The sequence below is a fragment of the Strigops habroptila genome, chromosome 8 (assembly GCF_004027225.2).
Source record: "Strigops habroptila isolate Jane chromosome 8, bStrHab1.2.pri, whole genome shotgun sequence".
Classification (NCBI taxonomy): domain Eukaryota; kingdom Metazoa; phylum Chordata; class Aves; order Psittaciformes; family Psittacidae; genus Strigops; species Strigops habroptila.
This window is the reverse complement of record NC_044284.2, coordinates 12,333,559-12,357,518: the sequence shown is the minus strand read 5'-3', so window position 1 is coordinate 12,357,518 and position 23,960 is coordinate 12,333,559. Positions and strand designations below refer to the sequence as shown.

The 23,960-nt window shown below is 44.7% G+C and overlaps 2 protein-coding genes across 3 annotated transcripts; both read left to right on the top strand.

Moving 5' to 3' along the window:
• Positions 1–1,190: 1,190 nt before the first annotated feature.
• Positions 1,191–18,136, top strand: LOC115611683 (serine/arginine repetitive matrix protein 1-like). Of its 2 annotated transcripts, XM_030494972.1 has the most exons (7): positions 1,191–1,377; positions 6,862–6,970; positions 14,126–14,197; positions 14,404–14,475; positions 14,557–14,657; positions 15,615–15,716; positions 17,714–18,136. In XM_030494972.1, the coding sequence occupies exons 1-5, from the start codon at positions 1,310–1,312 to the stop codon at positions 14,587–14,589; spliced, it is 354 nt and encodes a 117-aa protein (XP_030350832.1). In that variant the 5' UTR covers positions 1,191–1,309; the 3' UTR covers positions 14,590–14,657; positions 15,615–15,716; positions 17,714–18,136. The 2 variants fall into 2 exon arrangements, with proteins under 2 accessions (XP_030350832.1, XP_030350831.1); XM_030494971.1 differs by lacking the exons at positions 1,191–1,377; positions 6,862–6,970; positions 14,126–14,197; ... (1 more) ...; positions 14,557–14,657; positions 15,615–15,716 and adding an exon at positions 16,414–16,976.
• A 1,020-nt stretch (positions 18,137–19,156) lies between these two features.
• On the top strand, positions 19,157–20,655 carry LOC115611782 (serine/arginine repetitive matrix protein 1-like). Its single transcript, XM_030495198.1, has 2 exons — positions 19,157–19,494; positions 20,232–20,655. Exons 1-2 carry the CDS (start codon positions 19,421–19,423, stop codon positions 20,527–20,529), a joined length of 372 nt encoding a protein of 123 aa, XP_030351058.1. The 5' UTR covers positions 19,157–19,420; the 3' UTR covers positions 20,530–20,655.
• Positions 20,656–23,960: the final 3,305 nt, after the last annotated feature.

The following is a 23,960-nucleotide window of genomic DNA, read 5'->3' as shown; positions in this document are numbered from 1 at the left end:
ACTGTAGTTGTAAACAAGTGGTATGCGTGCAATCTGCTATGAATGGTCATAACTCTATTGTTTAGTTGAGTCAGCTTTATATTTTGAACAGTATTGCCATCTTGTGGTTCTGACAGGTTTTGTGATTCTGTTTCTTTCTGCAACATTTTTTTTCTTTATTGTGTTGGCAAGAATTCCTGAAATGCCTTGGCACATACAACAGAACTAGTATTGTCCCAGTTGCAAAACATTCACAGAGAAAAATTAAAGCCTACATCTGAATGTATTTCATCAGTCTTTCAGCAAGATAATTTTACCTCCTTCAATTGAAAGGGAGAGTTAAGGTTTTCATTAGAAGTGTCATTGAGTGACACCAGATTCTAAGAGCTGCCTTATTAATTATTGCCCAGTTTTGAAATGGAATTTTTTCCAGTATCCTTCAGCAAGTGTCCGGACTCTTCATCTGTGGCTCCTGCACCACTGACAGTCCACAAGATCACCCACAGTCTAAAAGAGACCTCTACTATCTTAAAACATTAATGATAAGGGCTCGTAAAAAAAAAAAAAAAAAAAAAAAAAGTTAAATCTGAATTCACAGTGGTGGAAGTCGAAATTATTATTTTATTTCTTGTAAAAAGTCATTGTTTACCGTGTTTGCACAGTGCTAGTATTAAGGGACCGTGCTCTGACTCACTTGTGGACAATGTTAATCAATAATAATGTACCACTATCACTGGTCACAGAAGACGCCCTGTCAGAGTTCAAGACATGCAGCCCATTCTGCAATGAACAGGACCACTCAGTACTTCGAAGAGTGGTTTCAGTTAGCCTCTTGGTCTAGAAGGCTGAAAATATGCCTTTGTCACCTTTGGTGACAGGAAAGGCTCAAACCTTTTTACTGCACCAATCATTTGTCAGACAAATTAAGAGCTCTGCCTTGTCAGATGGGTTGCTGAGCACCTGATGTTACGTGGTCCCACTGAAAGAAACAGGCTGTGACTTCTGCTGGAGCTTAAGAGACAGGTGAGATTTTTTTTTTTTGTTTTCCTCTCTTTTCCATGAAAAATGTCAAGCTGCTTATTGTCTGCTCAAACATCTATAGAAAATAGCAAGTCTCACTTCAGAACTATTTATATTTTTGGTATTAAATCTTCTGGTGACCCCAAGAGAGTGCCACCCATCATCACTTTTCCACTCATCTTGGAACTGTTCTACCTTGTATAAAATCAGTAGTTTTCAATATTATGGACTTTAGCTCCTGGAGAAATCTGCAAAGTACTGAGCAGGTACCTCTGAAAAATCCCACTTATGTAAACCACTGTATAGTGTCATGAATTTGCTGTTTTTCTTTCAGGACACTGAGGTTGAGCCTATGAACAAGGATCTCCTGGTTTGCAGGTACATTCTAGGGACACCACGTTGTCAGAGAGGGAACTTTATTGAGAAAGAGCTTTTCTTGATTAAACCAAGGATTCCTGACAATTCAGGATTCCTTCTCAGGCTGTAGATGTTGATTTTTGGTCAAGCTGGTCCAAGTTGAAGTATTCATGTTTTACTTTCAGGTGATAAATCTAAAGAGATGAGTTTGTGGAAGTAGCATCTTTAGACTGGAGAGTCCCAAAATGAGTAGCCTTCTAATGGAAGTAAGCTAAACACAAAGAATAGGATCTGCATTTAATGGATATGTTTCAGAGTTGAGTTATAATACTTATAGCATTCATGTTTTGTGGTTGAGCAGGGAGCACTGCTAGAGGGCCTGTGCTATATAGTTCCTAGTTTTACACCTACAATGAGCAGCCTATCCTGAAAATACCATTTTGATTAATAAGAAACTTTATAATAAACCGTAAGGCAAATATATGAAAATAAATTGAGATTTTCACAATCCTTATGTCTTCTGATGGATAAAAACAAAAGACATCATTCTTTTACTGCAGTGATACTAGAAAAATGAAGTGTTATCGTGGTTCAGGTTTCAGACCACACTATGCAAGACATGCTGCACCTCCTTTACACCTAGATTCAAACTGAGATAAAGGATGGTGATTACATTTCTTTATGCATGAATGTGGTAAACATCTGCCAAAATCTATCTAGTTATTTTAATCCTCCATTTCAACAAAGTTGACCATTGCTCTGTTATCAGCAAAGATCTTGTTCTAAAACTTACATCAAAAGATCACCTATCTTGTGCACCTTGTTCTCACTTAGCACAAACAAAATTTTAATGGTACCCATCTCTAGGTATGATGGTGACCTGAAGCAGGTGCGTATTCATTGAATCAAAATTAGCAGCTGGACTTGTAGTAAGCAGAATAACAATTAAAATTTTTAGACTCCACCAATTACTAAAAGGCATGAAATTAAATTTACTGCTTAAAACTCTGTAAAAATTGTAATACAGAATCTTCAGACACTCATAAATGCCAGTGACACAGAAATCAAAATATATAAACTTTCCTTGAGGTGATTAGCTAAAGTCTGCAAAGAAACTGTTAGAAAGATTCTATCACTTCGTAAACATAAAATATGATCCAATAATACAACAAATTGCCAAATTAGTCTTTAGTATGAGAAATTGATTTTTTTTAATGTTCCAATTTTTAGTATAATTGCTCAAACTACAGAATAGTCCATTCCATTTTTTGCTTTTTTCTTGTTTCTCTCCCTGTCAAAATGAGGGAAAATAGGAGGCAGGTGTTAGAAGCTTTACGTGACTTCGGTGCTCACTAACACAAAAGAAAAATGATAGAGAAGAGGATATCATCATACTATTTGACTTAGTTAATGGGCTTTTATACTGCTTGCATGGCCTTGCAGAATTTCATTGTGTTAGTTTTAACAAGGAGGTGGAAGCATTGCAGGACTGTAAAGACTTCAGAAAGAGTTTCTCATTGGAGGAAATCTGACAGAACTCGTAATCATCAGACTGACCTCCTGACTCAATCTGCCTGAGGAGCTGCGACAGCAGGAAACTCCATGTGTTATTGCAGCCCAGACCAGCCGAACATGGGCCTCCAGACTGGTGTCAACACTTAAAGTGTTTTGTTACTGCTGTCAGAACCCAAAGTTTTCTCTAATTGAGGCTGCAGATAACCGTACATTGTTGATGTTTAGCACTTAGGTAAAAGGCAGCCTTTTTGCTTTGTGCTTATATGCAATTCACTAGAACTGTTTCATCTGTCATTGGAGTAAATTTGTTTCTGTGCACGAAGTCTAGTACTATCAGCAAAAATCACATGACTTCATCAATCTTTCTCAATACCAATTAGTGGTTATTTTCCAGAACAGTCTAATTTAGATTAAGCTAAGCTACTACGTTATTAGTACGTACATTATCCTGATGATCATGATCCAGCTTCTTTAATTAGGCACATCAGCATGTCTATGTAAAATTGCTCTTTTGTAGACAGTCTTTTCAAATTTCTTTATTACTTTTTTGTGTTCCAAGAAACACCTACCAACTGAGTCTTACCTCTGAGTTACACATGACCTTTCTGAAATACTTTTAATCAGTCATAGGATTGCATTCAAGGAGTAGAGATTATTTGAAATAAAAATAAAAAAAATTCTATTTATCCTTTGTTACGTGCAAACTTAGGCTGTAGATTAGTAGAAGTAACAGACTAAAGCATGATATTTACTCACGATGAAAGCAAATTTCTCTCATACAAATCAGGCATTGGAACAGGCTGCCCAGGGAAGCAGTGGAATCACCATCCCTGGAAGTGTTCAAAAAACATGTAGATGAGGTCCTTAGTGACATGGTTTAGTGGTGGACTTGGCAGTCTTGGGGTAAAATTTGGACTTGATGTCTTAAAGGTCTTTTCCAACCAAGTTGATTCTGTGATTCTATGATGGTGTAGAGCTTTCCTGCAAAGGTGTAGGTTTCCTACGTACTCATAATTTGTAATAGTCCTCTGAGAATATTGGTGACAACCTTTCTGAACTACTGATTACAGAGGGAGATGCTGTGCATGTTAACAGCTGGTCTTTACCCAAGAGAATGTACAACCAGACTGAAAAAGGCAAAAAAAAAAAAAAAAAAAAAAAAAAATGAAGCAAGGCAAGGGAAAAAAGCAAGGTAACTGGGTTTGAGTAGAATGATAAAGATGCACTTGAACTAAACCAAGTTAAGTGGATGACATTGAAATGGAAGAAGAGGTCAAGAAGAGAGTCACTTAAAGCATCTCTTACAGATTTCTTTAATAGGCTTGGAAATGGGAAAAGTGGGAAGGTTATGTTGTGTAGGAATCTGCACAGTAAAAGAGATCTGAATTTTGTCTCCTCATTTTAAGGAACATGCACAAGCTTTGTCCTCTGCTTGCTTGCTTTATTCTAGTATAGCTTTTTTCAAGTGAATGGAGTTACTGTATTTACACCACTATGAAAAAAAGAGTCAAGACACTCACCAACCGAGATTGTTTCAATGACAAGACTACTTTTCTCATTTAGTGGAACTTCATGCAGAAATTTCAATGATTCAGATTTTAACACTTTCTTATTTTTTTTAAATGAGAATGTAGACAGTAAAGGGTGTTTTTAAAGGCACATAAATTTATTGTTTTACTTAAAGGAACAAGATTGCATTTCACTCTCTGAACTGATCTGGTATGAAATAAAATCTAGGCTTTCCTAATAAAAACATTTTATCACTATTCTCACAACAAAAATTACTAAGAATTATTGGTTTTAAAAGAGTGTTTGGAAAGTATAGCACTAACTTGCCATACTTTTCTGTTTAAATTGGACATTTAGTTACCCATACATTTAGTTTATGAATCTTGTCTGCAGCAAGAAGATTTGGAATATTAATCGGTATGAGCAGAGGTATGCAAAAAGAAATCTCAAATATATTATGGGGCAAGATTAAATGTAATTGTAGTGATGTTTAAGATGCTCAAGAGAATATAATATAATTTAATTTAGTTAGGGGTTTGCCCTTCTTTTTTACATGATTGGCTTTAGTCTCACTTCTTAAGAAACATTTGTGACCCAGTTCCCCTTCCTCCCAGTATTCAAGAGTTTTTAGATCTGCATCATTTTGGTGGTGTCAGCTGTGTGTCGCCTTTGTTTCTCTGGATGCTGATCTCCAGGCATTTTGATTGTGAAATTTAGCCAGGGTAAGAGACCTGATTTTCCCAGCCCTGGAATGAGACCAGCAGGAGCTGATAATCTTTTGCTTCATAGAGGAACAAGCACAGTGTCCTCCTTTGCATGGGCCCAAGACAGCGCAGCCTTCATGAGATACACAGAGGAGGAGGACTGTATCTTCACAAAGGGTTGGTGTCCATCTATGGTCCTGTCAACACTCTCCACCTGAGAGGTTTTTAAAGACATAATATGTGTGGACATAATACATTCATTGCAAACAGCTCTCGTTTGGTTTTGTATATGTAAGTGGGCATCACATGCCTTTGAGGAGTTGTTCAAAAACCTGTAGTCTTTTTCCTTCCTGTGATCAAAGCTGAATGTAGCACAATTCCTAATACAGACATAGGAAAGGTGACCACTACCATGGGAGTGGTATCTCCAAATCCTTTCAGCTAGATCTTGCATCAGCTCCATATGTGCAGAGGGGACAACTTTGACTTATTTGTTACTTAGAAAAAACAAAACCAACAAAATTACTATCAGTAGATGAGAAAACATTCACCCACCATTCTTGTGCAGTGGTAAAAGAAAGGATAAACAGGATATATTTCTCGTTCCTATACTTTTCAGCGCTATTCATCTTTGCTTTTATCCTTGAAAAAATATTATCTACATAACTGGGAGTGTATTATGGCAGTGGCTTTTCATGGTGGTAGAAGTGCTTTCTGTTTAGTACTGCAGATTGTTAGCCTTTCTGAATTGCAGCTGAAAGCATTTCCTTCAGCATAGTTCTGCTTATTATTGTTTCCCATCTTGTCAGTGCTGGCCTAAATAATTATTAAGTAGGAGAAAACAGACAGTGCAGTCACTTAAGTTTTTGAATTATCAGCTCCAGTTCATATTAATTATTCTGAGAAGCATTTAACAGCTTAATGAGACAAGGATTTGACCATAAATGTCATTTTCATTTGTTTGTGTTATTTGGGACTGTTGTAACTGGCTGCTTAATCATCTGTGTTATGCAGGTGTATTATTAGCTCTCATTGGCACATTTTACTCAGCTGTCATTAATGGCTTAGAATGGCTTTCCCATCATTTTCTCTCAGAATCCCAGATAGAGAGCAAGACCAGTGACAGTTTTATCAGTGAGTTACATCAAGCTGCTCTTTGCCAGTCATGAGTCAATGTATATTTATCTCAGACTTGTCCTTGTTCTACATATGTCAGTGCCACTCCACTGTCTCATTTGCCAAATGAATACCGGAGTTATCTTTAAATTAACGCTGTGATTTTTTTGCATTGGATTACCTGCAGTGTGTTCATTTTGCTCTTTTGATTTTACTGGGAAAAAAAATGGCTTTCAAATACCAAAGAATAAATAACCACAGTTATATAAGAACCAAAGACAATAAAATGGTATTTGAGTTATAAAGTAAGTCATGGTTCTTGACTGAAAATTCAGCAGTAATTGGGGAGTTTAGAGGCAGTGAAGCACATTATTTCAGCTTCCAGACCTATAGTGTGGCCACTGGGTTTTTTATTTGGGCTAAGTAATACAGTAAGGAAAAGGGAAGAAAGCAAAAGCTTCTTAGTTACTCTTCTCTTTGATAAGTCTGCACCTGACAGGTTTATAGTAAGAAAAATCAAGGTATACCTTATGTACGTACTAACTTTAAAGGAATGAATTTCCATTTGCTGGCTAAAGAAAGCCAAAGCACCTAAGTATTTAACCAACAATCGTGCTATAATCACTGCAGAACGAAAACGTGTTCTTTTCTTTCATCTTAGATGCGGAGGAAGGCAAGCAGAAGGAGCAGCAACCAGTTTGCAATACTCCAGTCATGGAAATAGGCCAAAAAAGGAGGAAGTCCAACGGCAAAGCCATTCCTCTAGCCTGGTAAGCCCTTTCTGGTTTGAAAGCAGTTCGTGACGTTTGACTCTTGGCCATATGTGAAGGATTGTGCTAAAGGCTATTGCAAATCAGTGTGGGGAAAAAAAAAAAAAAGATAAAAGAATATTAAACTCTCAAAGAAGAGAGAGAGAAAGAATGAGAATATTCAGGCAGGTTTTCAAAGCCTATTAGCATTACCGCATTACCAATCAACACAGAAGCTGTGAGAAGATAAGTAAAGGAAGGCAAGCTTGTAAAAAGCATATGGTATGGCATGAAGGTGAGAGAGTTAGAAGGCTAAGTGTGAGAGGTGGCTCTGAAAAGAGCAAAGACTTTTGAAATCAGGTGAGCTCCTGAATCACAAATTAATGTAGATGAAAAAGAGCAATAGGATCCGTAAGAATGCAAAACCAGGTTTTTAGAGTTGTTGTGGGTTTGGGTTTTGTTTAAATCCAGCACATTTCCATGTACCATTGATCAGGCTGCCACATCTGAAGAATCCCTTCAGGTTTAAACTGTCATGTTGTCTCATTCTGACACCACAGCAAAACATTTCTGTGTATACAGGACTGCCAGGGCTGGCATTACTAGACAAGGCATCACTGGTACTGGAAATCTTTAAAAACCCAAACAAGAGCAAGTTAATTTCCAGTGTAGAGGATATCTCTTGTCTGGGAAAGCAGGTGCGTTGCAACATTTGATGGCATTAAGGATCATCTGGAATTCCTAAAAGGCACAGCATACAGAAGCACATGCTCTCTGTGGGTAATTTCAGCATTTCTTATGACTTATTCAAAGCATTTGTGTTTATTAGGCTAGATACTTCACTATTCTGATCAAGATTGGCATTTCTTTACTTAACATTATAGTTCATTGAAGAACTAGCATTTCAAAAATAAAATGGGAAATGAAGCAACTCCTGAAGAAAATTTAGAAAGCAGTGATTAGTTTCAAACAACTCAAAAAAAAAAGGATTTTTAGATATTTTCTCACTTTCATACAGTGAAGGACCATACTTCCAATGCTTTCCTTTAATTTTAAAGGCTACTAATCTTTTTATGTCAGGGTATCCTAAGGGAAGGAGACAAGGCCATTTTCTTACCTTTCTCTGTAGCAAACAGCAAACACGTACATCTGCTTCTTAAAGATGCTTTACTCTGCAGGAGATGAGAGACCTGCTGTGCTTGCCAATGTAATATACATTGTTGTCAGCTTCCTGCTTTCTGCACTCCCCCTTTTGTAGGGACTTATAATACAGTCCTATTTAGTGTCCTGTGTTTTCTGAATTGGACAGGAGAATGCACTGAGAGAAAGCAGGTTCTAAGAGAACAGAGAGTATCAAGTCTGATTTGACATACTGGGCATGTGGTTATAGAAGGAACATTTCAAGTTCCATATTCTTGTGAAAAATATCTCATAGTAGACTTGTAGATGTTACTTAGGTCACCATCAGAGAAATGGTCTGTATTATCCTGTTAAACATTCTCAAACAGCTAAGCTACATGTGTATTGCATGGAATATTTTTAAATCTGTCCCTTTCAAACACCACTGAAAGTCTTGGGTCAGAGGACAAACTGTCCAGTGTGGCAGTTACCATCACTCACAGTACAGTAGTGCTGGTACCTTATTTTCATGGCAAAAACAGAATAGAAAGAAGGTATTTTTCATGTGATTTTGTGACCTCCCCATTTTGTGGTGAATTTGTATTTCTTTCAGTCACTGAGAAAAATACATCTAGAAACCTGTGCGTCAGTTCTGTGGAGGTAGTTCTGTGTAGCAGAGCCACAGTCCTATGTGCTCAATTGGCTCTGTGATGCCTTCTGCTTTTGTTCTTGTGTTTTAAACGGTGCTAGCATCACAACAGCTTTTTGTTGTTTTCTGCTTATAAGAAGTTTATTTGCCATGCGCATAGTTACATAATACTAATTGTGTTTGATGAATGCTGCCACATTCACTAAAGGAGGATTGATCATACCTCCCTACAATAGCAAGAATACAGATGCGTTTTACTGTGCTCTTTGTCAGAAATACATAAATGTCTTATGTCTCTTTTGAAATAAAATACAACCGTTTGTATTAGCAGGATTGCATTTTTTTACTATGATGTCCAATTCTACCTTGAGTCACAATCGTGTGTAGGCAGACAGGTAGCATGCAGGTATTTAAGATGGGTAGATGTCGCGCTTAGGGACATGATCTACTGGTGGACTTGGTAATGTTTGGTTTATGGTTGAGTTCAATGATCGTAAGGGTCTTTTCCAACCCAAATGATTCTATGATTCTATTCTATGATTCTGTGGCGTTGCCTCTACTGACTGCCATTTCAAAATGTCACGGCCCCTCACAGCTCTCTATGCGCCAAGCTGCACACTTTTAACATCTTGCTTTGTTTCCCAATGTTTTCAGTGTGCATTGACATGGCTCTAAATCAGACAGTATCACGTGTTTACAGGCTGTGGTTAAAAAATGGCAGTTATTTGGAGTCTGTGTTTAATATTGTCCATCCATAATTCTTACATTTGGCTCACATGGTGAAAAAGAATGCCAAAACAGTGAAGTAAAAATAACAGCATCTGAAAGAGTGAAGAACTCTTGCACAGTGATATTACTGTTGTTCATTTTGATGCATAAACCAGTTGTGTCCTACTTCCACATGGCTTCCATTGTTTATTTAGAAAACCTGTCTTTTCAGGTTAAGTTAGAGCTTTGGAAATGCATGAAATCCCCCTTCCCTTATGCTCAGCTCATCAGTTTTCCAAACTGTTTGCTAAGGAGTTGTGAATTGTGGAAGAAAAAGGAATTCCCAGCATTTGAGAAAAAAAGTCTGCACTCCCATGCCCCCCAGGAGAGAGTGTCTCCTAGATATTCAGTGTATTTCAGTGTGACATAGTTCCAGCACACAAAAAATGTCTCGTTATATTTTATTCATATTAGAAGTGATTGTGAGTGAGAGATCCAAATCATTTCCAGCTGGGATTTAGATTTAACAGTGATTGAGTGATTGATAGTAACAATGTTGAGATTACAATGTCTCTGAGATGGGTAATTGTAGCTGGTACTTAATGAGCCATACTGAAAGCTTTCTGCAGCCTGACCAGTTGCCATTATGATCCTTGAAGACTAGATGCTGTTGATCCAGGAGCATGTGCATGAGTAGTGGAAGGTGTAGCTGTTGGCATTTTAAAACAAGCAGTATATACAGCATAGCTCCTAAATAATCCGAATGAACTGGATTTTCATGTATCCACTTACCTTTCAGTGCATATTCAATTCCTATGCTCTCAAATGGTTAATGGGTCTGTTTATGTGCACCTACCATGGGTTATTTTGTGCAGGTTTATGGCTTGGGTTTTTCCTGTGATCTAGGCAGAAGCATTTGCTATTCCTGAGAGGAAGGGCTTTTCCCTGTGAAAGACAAACAGCCTTTTGGCAAGTCTGACAGTTTCTAGTCTGCCAGAAAGTTGTGATAGGATGCCAGTTGTCCCAGGAAAGCTTTCAGTACCTTTAAGTTTTTTGTAGGACTGCAAACAGAATGCAAGTGCAAGACAAACTTAAGGCCAAAACCTTTAACAGCACACCAGCGTCTCTTCAGTTAAAGACCTAATAAGCAAACAGCTACAAAACCTAGTCTTCTATTTTCCACAAACTTTCTTTTAAAATACCTTCAAGTAGACTGCCTACCAAAACATTTTGGTGTAATTTTTCTCTGATATAGTTTTTTAACACAGAAAATAGGTTTTCTATTCACGTGGCATTGTTTCATTTAATTGCCTTTTGCCTATGTCAAAGTAAATCGTAAGCTGGCAATTGATTCATAATCTGTATATAAGACCCGTATATTCCAGTCTTTATGAATTTCTCTTACTCATTTCTATTAAGACTGGAATGAAAAATTACTACATGCAGGAACCTAAATCTAGAATTATAATTATCTATATGGTAATTGAAGGGGAAAAAACATTAGAAAATATTGTCATTTTTTCTGTGATTACAAGCATAATGTTAGCCTGGATGTTCTAAGTCAGTTACAAAATTATTAAAAAAAAAAAAAGTGCAAAAGATTGAGAATGCAAAGTTATCCACATAAGCTTAATGGGGATCCTGCTCCCTTGTGATTCTTTGACTGAGAGAATTGTGATAGTTTTCTTGTGAGTTCATGCTTTTTAGAAATAGAGGTTTGTGGATTTTTTTTTTTTTAAATAAGTCTAAATTTTTCATGTTGTAATTCTCAAACTAAATCCAAGAAAAGTTTAGATTGGTTACATATAAATTAATCCTGTAATAATCTTTATTTAACAGGGGTAAGTTATCTAATTACCAGTACATTCTACACATTTAAATAGTGAATAAAGATGTAGGTTAAAATTATATCTACAAGTCTTTACATGATACTGCAGGAAGCCAAAGACCTTCTGCTACTTTTGAGCTGCAGCATGTGGGTGCAGAGTAATGGCGGAATATTTTTAAATAAGACATCAGTTTTCAGCTAACGTTAGTGAACCACAGCATGTGTACACACAGAAGTGAACCAATTAAAACCCCAGGAAAAACTACTGGGAGCTAAAGGAGAAATTTTATAGGACCTGAAAAAAACTGTTTCTTTTAGCTTTCGAAGCAGGGGTAAAAGGTCATTTATAACTGCTCAGTCCCACATATGCTTAGCAAAAGATTACATTTGCCCCTCACTGTCTCAATTTCTGGTGGCAAATTCTCATTTATAAACCTAACTAGGCTGTAGGAAACCCCAGGAAAATTACTCGAAAAAAATATTAGTTATTTGTGGACTCTGGATAAGCTCTGATGATTAAGAATGAGAATGTGTGTCAGAACCTTTATATCACACTCCTACCCTAAAACCCTAGCACTTCGTTTTTTCCCCATGTATGATTGTTTCTCTTCAACCAGAACAGCAGAACACCTTTAGCTGGGGATTTCAATTGCTGCTAGGTTTCTGTCTTTACAAAGAAAGCATTAGTTTAGACATCTATACTTAATCTGGTCTTGAGGACTGTGCACAGCAAAATTGGATTAAATGATTAAACAATCCCGCAGAAAACCACGCGAAACCGGCAACAAAAACGACGACTCGTGCCCGGGCTGTAGTACCGCGTCTGGCCACAGGATGGCAGCGCCACACCGCGCTCCCCCCCCCCCACAGCTGCAGTACCAAGGTCTGGCCACAGGATGGCAGCACCACACAGCGCGCTTCCACCCCCCCAGCTGCAGTACTGCAGTATGGCCGCTGGGCGGCAGCACCATCTTACTTCTTCCGTACCGGAGAGGGAGCGGGTGAGTCACGGCCGCCCCCCATCCCACTTTACATCCTATAGGGACACTAGCTCCTTACTTGGGGGTCAAGGCTGCTCTTCTCTGCCCTTTTTTTGAGAAAGAAAGATTTCCGTTCTGGAAAATCTCTTTCTGAGTGAAGTGAAAAATTACACATGGTAGGGTAAGGAAAAAGGACATCATTGAAGCAATAACTGGCGAAAAACACATCAGGACTCACTGGTTACAAGGCTACTAATGCTTCTCAGGAAAGCCTGGAAAACACATAGAAGCGACGCAGATTTATCCCATTGCATCACGTCTTTTCTTCAGCCTTGATTGCTTTTAGTATAGATGCTAGTGCCTCAGTGAGGTTCTCGGGTACTACTGCAAGCTCTTTTAAAAACTGACTAAAAAGGCATAAAGCTTTTAACATTAATATCTGAACTTCTTTACAAACACTTTCTTCTTTTCATACAGCGTTATCGCCACAGTATCATTTAATTGTAACAAGAGAAAACACAAATGATTATGCTTACAGGAGAAGGCAATGGAGGGAAGTAAGTTTTGCATGGGCGTCATGTGCTCCACAGCATACCTTCTTTTAATATTTGTGTTAAAATATTTTCATAGAAAAAAAATTCAGAGGGAGAGCGGGCACATTCGTTATGTTCACTTCAGAGACACACTATACAGGCACCTCGGGGAGGGGAGGACTCCGCTGCACACGGACTCGGCCGGGGGGCAGCACGGGGTAGTCTCAGAGTCCCTTCCAGGGCTGGTGCCGTGGTGGGGAGCTGGTCTGTGAGGTCACACAACGCCGCCGGACACCGCGGGGGAAGCGTGGTCCCGCAGGCACCGTTTCAGCAGTGCCGGCAGCGCTGTTGGTAGCGGCGTTAGCGGCAGCAGCGCAGGCAGCGGTGCTGCGGCGTTAGCGGCTTTGGCGTGAGCGGCAGCGGCGCCAGTGCCGGCAGCTGCGGCGTTAGCGGCAGCGGCGATAGCAGCAGCAGCATCATGGTGCAGCTGCGGAGAGGCTTGGTCCACCACTGCCTCCTTATCCTTCTGGTGGTCCTGCGACCCCGGCATGTCGGGGCTCGTCCGTGGCAAGCACGGGGATTAGGTAGGCAGGCAGGCAAGGGCCAGCACCCAGCCCTGGCAGCTCCCACTGCACTGGTCGTGGTGAGGCTCGGCCGGGTGAGCCGCAGCCAGCTCTGCAGGCAGTGGGACGCACAGGGGGCTGCAGCCACTGCGGGCTGCAAGCCGTCCCTAGAGCTAGCCCTGTGCAGCCCTCCCCCCGGAAAACCTTCCTAGGGTTAAAAGAAGTAGATCACGACATCTGACGGAAACGTGCTTGATTACAGCTGTGCCTGTAGCCGGTGGCCACCGATTTGGCCTGATCCTGAGCCAAATCTTGTCCCGGAGCCTCAGGGCAATCCCACAGGTATGTCATTTCAATGTGTGAGCATTTAAGTTTTAATTAGTCAGTTCATTCACAATTTACTTGATATTTTCTTGGCTGGTGCTTAGACATGCAGAAGAGCAGAGAGAGAATGGGTCAGGCTCAGTGATGTGCCCCGGGGCACTCTGCCTTGCAAAGCATTCCTTCCAGCCTGTCCGGCCCTGCGCTGCTTCCAGCACAAAGCTAGTGGGCTTGTGAGGGTTGAGTTTAGAGCTGGTGTGAGCTCCCGCAAGTCCCTTCTCCTGACAGCTCCGTGCATGGTTTGTTTTAGACCAGCATGGTCCAGGCATGCAGTAACTGCACAGCCCTCCTGAGTGGAAGGGAGATATGAGTGCCATGCAGCAATCCCGTGTTTGAGCTGCATTTACTGCTGTTCAGGTGTGAGGAAATACATTAAAATATTTCAAGGGAGCTTCTCTGTACTGTTTGTTCACAGGTGTGGCCGGAGGTGATGGATATCCAGCTTCCTGGCTGGGTTCCATGGCTGACACTCAGGGAGATCACATGGGTACGTCATGGCTTTTTACTTCTTTTCAGAGCTGCCTGCTCAAAGCCCAAATGTGAGCGACACATCTCTTGCAGGTGCGAGAATACAGACCTGCATGGGTGTGTCATGCCATTAGGTGATTCCCTTCTATGTTCTGCTATTCATTTGGCAAGACAGCGTCTTGCCACAACGTATGAAGGAAACTTCTCATGGGTCTTTGGTTGCAGATGTGGGTACAGGGAGGGCTCTTCCAGCTTCTCAACTGGATCCTGCGCTGGGGCTCACCTGGCACCACAGGGGTGAGTAGTCAGCCTTGACTCTCAGACTACACACTCGTTTTCATTATTTTATTTGCGTGAAACTTAATTTCATACTTTCAGGTCCTCCAGAAGCAAAGTATAAAGATGAAATAGGAGAATCTTCACAGGGTCATCAGAAGTTCTAAGGGAAATCCTGACAGACTTGGATGAAGCAGCACATGGTGGGTATATATCACTCTTGACCGGAAGGCTTGGGAAGCTGAGGTTTTAGATGCATGTACGGACAAGCAGTAGCCTACACAGCAGGAATGGGAGGGGCTTGCCAAGGAGCTGATTCCCAATGAGTCATGAGAGGGCTAGTCGCCAGAGGAGAGCGTGCCTTTAGGCAGCAGAGAGATGCATGGGCAGCTTGGGGTCGCCGAGACCGGCAGACTTGGCTCGGGCTGCTGGCGTGCCATAGCCAGCCTCACAGCCTGGCTCTGCCTGTTGATGTTTGGGGACTCTCGATGACACTTCGGGGTCAGGGACAGGTGAGACCAGATGAACACCCAGCTTGAAGGCAGCTAAAATGCAGGGCTGTGAATTTAGTCTTGGGTGGTTTAACTGTCTTTTGTAGTTGTGTTTTAGGTAACTTGGCCGTGGTTTTCCTCTGGTTTTGGAGGACTGTGGTCTCTTCACTGCCACTTGAGACCTTTCCAGAGTGTGGTTACAAGAGCTTATGTCTCAGTCCACCATGTGTGTCTGTTACCCTTCCTGTGTGATTGAGTTGGCACGATGGGAAGTGCTTCTCAGAAGGGTGCTCTCCCCAGCTGAACTGGCTATGGCGTCTTTCTGTCCTCCCTGAAGGAAGGAATTTGCCATAATGTTGCGCTTTGCCAAAAATGCAGAGTGGAATGAGAACAAGATCACAGGCAATATTTTAGTCTCTCAGCGGGCCAGGGTGTGCTGTCTACTGGCAAACTGGAAAATGTCTAGTGCTTCAGTTTTTCTCCATGAATGGCATGTTGTTCAGACTAGTGACTCAGTGCACCCCCAAATGCCCAGGCTGCTTCTAAGTGCCATGAATGCATTTTGAGAAGTACTGCCATCTGAAGATGTTCATGTTCCTGATGAGGAACATGATGTTCCTGATGAGGAACAGTTACTCGTAATCAAACTGACCTACTTTCTTTTGAAAGAGGTGAACCGTGAGACCATGGAGGCGCTTCAGGAAGGCGACAGGCGGGGAGTTCCAGCCTCTGGTGGAAGAATGGGGGCATATTCGTCAGTAGACGAGCCAGGTAATTGCTGTCCTTCAGTCATCCAGTGTCCTAAGTCAAAGTTACTGTGTGTCTGCAGGCTACTGCATCCCCTGGTGCCTGTACCAGTTCACAGGAGAGTTAGAATTTAGCCATTTGGGGAAGCAGGCCGTCTGAACTACTCTCAGCAGGTGATGGAAACACGACTTTTAACCGAATGTACCTCCCACAACACTTGCATCCCAGAGCCTGCTGCAAGTCCCCGTAGGCACAACAGAGGGGGATCCCGCCTGTGGACTGAGGTCCAGAGGGAAGCCCTGATGGATTGTGCATGGCTCAGGGGGAACCGGCACTGTCCTGCATCCTTTGTGCCTGAGCCGTGCTGAGGCTTTCCCTGTCTCTGATTCTTGTCAGTGCTGTCCAAGCCTGGGGAATATCCATGCCAGGACACATGATTTTTTCAAAAGAACCCACAAACTGAGAAGTCTTGCAGGGGGCCATAAGTGGGAAACAAGTCCTGAAAACTGGAGGCATGCAAGCGGTGCCCATGTTGGAGAAAAGGGAAAGAGAGAGGCTCAGGTGTCTCCCGAGCAGGCCTGACTCTGTCCCCCTGGGGTGTGGGTCCCCTGGGGAGGGAGAGCTGGGGGTGGCACTCCTGATGCAAGGGTAGGTTTTGTTTGTCTCACTTAGAGGGGCAGTTAGTCACCCTGCTGCGCTCCTCTCTGTGCTCCCCATTTGGCCTCATGAGTTATGTTCAGTGGGACAACTAGTCCCAGAAGGTCAGAGAGAGCCTCCAGGCAGCAGCGCTAGTAAGCCTTGCAAAGTGAAGGTGGGCGAGTGCATAAGACATTGTGTGCAAATGTGAAGGATCACCAGGAAGGGGGAGCAAACCTATGACACTGGGAAAACGGGATTATGGTTGTCCCAGAATGTAAGCAAAGCTGAGAGGAGCAGAGGATGCACCCTAGAGAGAGGCTCCCGGACGCACTCATTTGCAGCAGCTTTGGGAGTTTCCTTCTTTTCTTCCTTGGTTGAAACCAAGGAAATGTCTCAGTCCCAGGAAGTTCACTGAGCGAGCGAGAAAGAACATTTCCTGGTGGTGTCAGACCTCTTGTGAGATTACCAGTAGCGTGCAGCGTACAGAATTCTGCCTGCAGGTGTGGATGACAAGAAAAACCCAAATGCTGCAGATCAGAATGAATTCCGCAAGCTCTGCACAGAAGGCATCATGGCGGTCTTGGGCTCTATGCTGCTTGGGATGGTATTTTGCTGTGTGATCCATCTGTGGAGGAAGAGAAGACGGTGAGCTTTTGAGGAGGGGGGGGAGGGTTGCGAAAATTCAGTCTTAGATGGCTGCTACTGGCGATGAAGCATTTAGAGGTAGGGTATTCTGGTATTAACTGGCCTCTCAATTCTTGGGCACTCATTTCTGAAACCTGTTCTTACTGTTTCAATTATGAGTTAAAAGTGACCCTGCCTTGGCAAGAGCAGACCCAGCACCAGAGGTGGGCAGAGCAAAATCAGGAAGAAAACCAGTAAGGGGTGACACTGCCATATAAAGTGAGCAGCACAATAGCGACATCTCCCTTAGCAGTGAACCTACCAGCAGAAATCACCCTTTTAGGTGGTGCTAGAGAGGCAAAGCTGTACCCTTGTCTGGCCAGGGATGGGCAGGGGAGCTGAGTGCTGGGTTCTGCCAGGCACACTGAGAAAGGAGAACAGGAGGCTCTCCTGGCCCTGCAGTGCCATGTCCAGCTTCGTGTCCTTGGTCTACCAAGGTCAGGTCTCCTTCCAAGCACGTGCAGAGCAGGCAGGTCAGGATGCTCAGGGCTCCGACAAGGTGAGCTATGGGCAGGCGAGCAGTGCCCTAGGTGAGGGGTGCAGGGTGTCCCATTTTCTGCATGGAGCTCTTCGTGCTCACAATTCCTGTGTCCAGCCGGGTGCCTACACCCCATGGGCTGCCCAGTGCTGTCCTGCACCCTAGAACCTGCCTGGCTCTGCAGCCACAGCAGGGCTTCAGTAGCCTGCTCTCTCCACAGGCGCATCGCTGCAGCTTCAGCATCTCAGGCCGACATCAGCAGACGCACCTCAGACATGGGGAGCTGGATTCCCCGCTCCAACCCCTCTGAGACCTGGACCCAACAGCCGTCGCCCGTGCCTGCAAAACTGCCTCGCCAGCCACGGGGCCGCCCGCCTCGCCCGCCTCCACCACAGGTCCCATGGCTGTCCAACTCAGCCAGTCGGGTGCTGCAGGACCAGTACAGCAGCCTCGACTACCCCGAGACAGAGGAACCACCCCCCCGACCCCAAAGCCAGTGCCCCGATCAAGGGTCTGAGGCAGCTCCACGAGGCTACAGATTTGGGGTACACCAAAAACACCCCTGTCTTGGTGGGCAGAGACTCCCGGCGCACCCAGCGCTGTTTGCTTGCCTTTATTTATTTAATAAATTCTAAAAATCCTATTTGGGACTCGACTAATTTATATCACTATTACTCTTTGGCAGAAGGCATGGTTTCCACCTGCCACCCTGATTTTATCTGGCATTGCAGTGGGGTAAGAGTGCAGTCCCCAAGCCTGCACATGGTGCTTCTGGCCTGTAAAGGAGTTACCCAGCTCCTTCCACACTCATGAAAAAAACAGCTCTTTGCTCCCTGGAGTACTGTCTTTTTTGGTCATTTCTCAAGATGCAAAAGTACAGATGAGCACAGCAGCCAAACATGAGCAGCATTCACTGGTGCTTACTGCATCCTGAAGTGCTATCATTGGCATCAGACAGGCTGGTCCAATCTACTGCAGTTTGCTTGCTTTAATTTTGTTGCTGTATCCTCTGTCAGGCAATCCCCACTGCAAGCCCAAAATATGTCTGGATCTTTTCAGTAAAGGAAAAGAAAGGGAAGGTCAAAGGTATTTCCAACATCTTGATCCCAGATGCAGAAAGCCAAACAGGCAAACGAAAACCAGCAAAGGTTCCCATCTGTCACAGGAAGTCTCTCAGGAATGCCAGTGCACCATGACTGCATTTCCGTCCTATGGCTTTGCCCATTTCAAAGGTTCCAGCTCCACAAGTATTTCCTACCTGTTACGGTAACAGAAGCTCTCAACACCTCCTTCAAGCCACACAGTGGTGTAGGAGCAAAGCACAGCATCCTCGGCTTCATTTTGCAAGTGGGGAAAATGAGACGCAGCAGACAGACGTAACCAGTCTGAGAGAAGGGGGAGGCTCAAGACCGGAGCCCATGTTTCTTCTCCTCTGATAGCGGCTCACCATGAAGGACAGGAGTTCATCCTTCCTAAATGAAAGGTAATCTGTGTCCGCAGAAATGTGTGAGGAGAGTCTCTGCTCTCAGGAGGGAGGTTCTCTTTGTAGCTTTACAAAACCACTGTCATCTCCAGAACCGACAGAGCTACACTGCCCTTGTAACATAAGTTATTATGGTTATCCCAGAATGTAAGCAAAGCTGAGAGGAGCAGAGGATGCACCCTAGAGAGAGGCTCCCGGACGCACTCATTTGCAGCAGCTTTGGGAGTTTCCTTCTTTTCTTCCTTGGTTGAAACCAAGGAAATGTCTCAGTCCCAGGAAGTTCACTGAGCGAGCGAGAAAGAACATTTCCTGGTGGTGTCAGACCTCTTGTGAGATTACCAGTAGCGTGCAGCGTACAGAATTCTGCCTGCAGGTGTGGATGACAAGAAAAACCCAAATGCTGCAGATCAGAATGAATTCCGCAAGCTCTGCACAGAAGGCATCATGGCGGTCTTGGGCTCTATGCTGCTTGGGATGGTATTTTGCTGTGTGATCCATCTGTGGAGGAAGAGAAGACGGTGAGCTTTTGAGGAGGGGGGGCAGGGTTGCGAAAATTCAGTCTTAGATGGCTGCTACTGGCGATGAAGCATTTAGAGGTAGGGTATTCTGGTATTAACTGGCCTCTCAATTCTTGGGCACTCATTTCTGAAACCTGTTCTTACTGTTTCAATTATGAGTTAAAAGTGACCCTGCCTTGGCAAGAGCAGACCCAGCACCAGAGGTGGGCAGAGCAAAATCAGGAAGAAAACCAGTAAGGGGTGACACTGCCATATAAAGTGAGCAGCACAATAGCGACATCTCCCTTAGCAGTGAACCTACCAGCAGAAATCACCCTTTTAGGTGGTGCTAGAGAGGCAAAGCTGTACCCTTGTCTGGCCAGGGATGGGCAGGGGAGCTGAGTGCTGGGTTCTGCCAGGCACACTGAGAAAGGAGAACAGGAGGCTCTCCTGGCCCTGCAGTGCCATGTCCAGCTTCGTGTCCTTGGTCTACCAAGGTCAGGTCTCCTTCCAAGCACGTGCAGAGCAGGCAGGTCAGGATGCTCAGGGCTCCGACAAGGTGAGCTATGGGCAGGCGAGCAGTGCCCTAGGTGAGGGGTGCAGGGTGTCCCATTTTCTGCATGGAGCTCTTCGTGCTCACAATTCCTGTGTCCAGCCGGGTGCCTACACCCCATGGGCTGCCCAGTGCTGTCCTGCACCCTAGAACCTGCCTGGCTCTGCAGCCACAGCAGGGCTTCAGTAGCCTGCTCTCTCCACAGGCGCATCGCTGCAGCTTCAGCATCTCAGGCCGACATCAGCAGACGCACCTCAGACATGGGGAGCTGGATTCCCCGCTCCAACCCCTCTGAGACCTGGACCCAACAGCCGTCGCCCGTGCCTGCAAAACTGCCTCGCCAGCCACGGGGCCGCCCGCCTCGCCCGCCTCCACCACAGGTCCCATGGCTGTCCAACTCAGCCAGTCGGGTGCTGCAGGACCAGTACAGCAGCCTCGACTACCCCGAGACAGAGGAACCACCCCCCCGACCCCCAAAGCCAGTGCCCCGATCAAGGGTCTGAGGCAGCTCCACGAGGCTACAGATTTGGGGTACACCAAAAACACCCCTGTCTTGGTGGGCAGAGACTCCCGGCGCACCCAGCGCTGTTTGCTTGCCTTTATTTATTTAATAAATTCTAAAAATCCTATTTGGGACTCGACTAATTTATATCACTATTACTCTTTGGCAGAAGGCATGGTTTCCACCTGCCACCCTGATTTTATCTGGCATTGCAGTGGGGTAAGAGTGCAGTCCCCAAGCCTGCACATGGTGCTTCTGGCCTGTAAAGGAGTTACCCAGCTCCTTCCACACTCATGAAAAAAACAGCTCTTTGCTCCCTGGAGTACTGTCTTTTTTGGTCATTTCTCAAGATGCAAAAGTACAGATGAGCACAGCAGCCAAACATGAGCAGCATTCACTGGTGCTTACTGCATCCTGAAGTGCTATCATTGGCATCAGACAGGCTGGTCCAATCTACTGCAGTTTGCTTGCTTTAATTTTGTTGCTGTATCCTCTGTCAGGCAATCCCCACTGCAAGCCCAAAATATGTCTGGATCTTTTCAGTAAAGGAAAAGAAAGGGAAGGTCAAAGGTATTTCCAACATCTTGATCCCAGATGCAGAAAGCCAAACAGGCAAACGAAAACCAGCAAAGGTTCCCATCTGTCACAGGAAGTCTCTCAGGAATGCCAGTGCACCATGACTGCATTTCCGTCCTATGGCTTTGCCCATTTCAAAGGTTCCAGCTCCACAAGTATTTCCTACCTGTTACGGTAACAGAAGCTCTCAACACCTCCTTCAAGCCACACAGTGGTGTAGGAGCAAAGCACAGCATCCTCGGCTTCATTTTGCAAGTGGGGAAAATGAGACGCAGCAGACAGACGTAACCAGTCTGAGAGAAGGGGGAGGCTCAAGACCGGAGCCCATGTTTCTTCTCCTCTGATAGCGGCTCACCATGAAGGACAGGAGTTCATCCTTCCTAAATGAAAGGTAATCTGTGTCCGCAGAAATGTGTGAGGAGAGTCTCTGCTCTCAGGAGGGAGGTTCTCTTTGTAGCTTTACAAAACCACTGTCATCTCCAGAACCGACAGAGCTACACTGCCCTTGTAACATAAGTTATTATGGTTATCCCAGAATGTAAGCAAAGCTGAGAGGAGCAGAGGATGCACCCTAGAGAGAGGCTCCCGGACGCACTCATTTGCAGCAGCTTTGGGAGTTTCCTTCTTTTCTTCCTTGGTTGAAACCAAGGAAATGTCTCAGTCCCAGGAAGTTCACTGAGCGAGCGAGAAAGAACATTTCCTGGTGGTGTCAGACCTCTTGTGAGATTACCAGTAGCGTGCAGCGTACAGAATTCTGCCTGCAGGTGTGGATGACAAGAAAAACCCAAATGCTGCAGATCAGAATGAATTCCGCAAGCTCTGCACAGAAGGCATCATGGCGGTCTTGGGCTCTATGCTGCTTGGGATGGTATTTTGCTGTGTGATCCATCTGTGGAGGAAGAGAAGACGGTGAGCTTTTGAGGAGGGGGGGCAGGGTTGCGAAAATTCAGTCTTAGATGGCTGCTACTGGCGATGAAGCATTTAGAGGTAGGGTATTCTGGTATTAACTGGCCTCTCAATTCTTGGGCACTCATTTCTGAAACCTGTTCTTACTGTTTCAATTATGAGTTAAAAGTGACCCTGCCTTGGCAAGAGCAGACCCAGCACCAGAGGTGGGCAGAGCAAAATCAGGAAGAAAACCAGTAAGGGGTGACACTGCCATATAAAGTGAGCAGCACAATAGCGACATCTCCCTTAGCAGTGAACCTACCAGCAGAAATCACCCTTTTAGGTGGTGCTAGAGAGGCAAAGCTGTACTCTTGTCTGGCCAGGGATGGGCAGGGGAGCTGAGTGCTGGGTTCTGCCAGGCACACTGAGAAAGGAGAACAGGAGGCTCTCCTGGCCCTGCAGTGCCATGTCCAGCTTCGTGTCCTTGGTCTACCAAGGTCAGGTCTCCTTCCAAGCACGTGCAGAGCAGGCAGGTCAGGATGCTCAGGGCTCCGACAAGGTGAGCTATGGGCAGGCGAGCAGTGCCCTAGGTGAGGGGTGCAGTGTGTCCCATTTTCTGCATGGAGCTCTTCGTGCTCACAATTCCTGTGTCCAGCCGGGTGCCTACACCCCATGGGCTGCCCAGTGCTGTCCTGCACCCTAGAACCTGCCTGGCTCTGCAGCCACAGCAGGGCTTCAGTAGCCTGCTCTCTCCACAGGCGCATCGCTGCCGCTTCAGCATCTCAGGCCGACATCAGCAGACGCACCTCAGACATGGGGAGCTGGATTCCCCGCTCCAACCCCTCTGAGACCTGGACCCAACAGCCGTCGCCCGTGCCTGCAAAACTGCCTCGCCAGCCACGGGGCCGCCCGCCTCGCCCGCCTCCACCACAGGTCCCATGGCTGTCCAACTCAGCCAGTCGGGTGCTGCAGGACCAGTACAGCAGCCTCGACTACCCCGAGACAGAGGAACCACCCCCCGACCCCCAAAGCCAGTGCCCCGATCAAGGGTCTGAGGCAGCTCCACGAGGCTACAGATTTGGGGTACACCAAAAACACCCCTGTCTTGGTGGGCAGAGACTCCCGGCGCACCCAGCGCTGTTTGCTTGCCTTTATTTATTTAATAAATTCTAAAAATCCTATTTGGGACTCGACTAATTTATATCACTATTACTCTTTGGCAGAAGGCATGGTTTCCACCTGCCACCCTGATTTTATCTGGCATTGCAGTGGGGTAAGAGTGCAGTCCCCAAGCCTGCACATGGTGCTTCTGGCCTGTAAAGGAGTTACCCAGCTCCTTCCACACTCATGAAAAAAACAGCTCTTTGCTCCCTGGAGTACTGTCTTTTTTGGTCATTTCTCAAGATGCAAAAGTACAGATGAGCACAGCAGCCAAACATGAGCAGCATTCACTGGTGCTTACTGCATCCTGAAGTGCTATCATTGGCATCAGACAGGCTGGTCCAATCTACTGCAGTTTGCTTGCTTTAATTTTGTTGCTGTATCCTCTGTCAGGCAATCCCCACTGCAAGCCCAAAATATGTCTGGATCTTTTCAGTAAAGGAAAAGAAAGGGAAGGTCAAAGGTATTTCCAACATCTTGATCCCAGATGCAGAAAGCCAAACAGGCAAACGAAAACCAGCAAAGGTTCCCATCTGTCACAGGAAGTCTCTCAGGAATGCCAGTGCACCATGACTGCATTTCCGTCCTATGGCTTTGCCCATTTCAAAGGTTCCAGCTCCACAAGTATTTCCTACCTGTTACGGTAACAGAAGCTCTCAACACCTCCTTCAAGCCACACAGTGGTGTAGGAGCAAAGCACAGCATCCTCGGCTTCATTTTGCAAGTGGGGAAAATGAGACGCAGCAGACAGACGTAACCAGTCTGAGAGAAGGGGGAGGCTCAAGACCGGAGCCCATGTTTCTTCTC

Bases quoted from the DNA above. Each gene is read 5' to 3' on its own strand.
- LOC115611683 (XM_030494971.1), top strand. From the start codon at position 16,903: ATGGCGGTCTTGGGCTCTATGCTGCTTGGGATGGTATTTTGCTGTGTG. The intron at 16,977-17,713 runs GTGAGCTTTTGA...CTCTCTCCACAG, and splicing joins CTGTGGAGGAAGAGAAGACG to GCGCATCGCTGCAGCTTCAG.
- LOC115611782 (XM_030495198.1), top strand. From the start codon at position 19,421: ATGGCGGTCTTGGGCTCTATGCTGCTTGGGATGGTATTTTGCTGTGTG. The intron at 19,495-20,231 runs GTGAGCTTTTGA...CTCTCTCCACAG, and splicing joins CTGTGGAGGAAGAGAAGACG to GCGCATCGCTGCAGCTTCAG.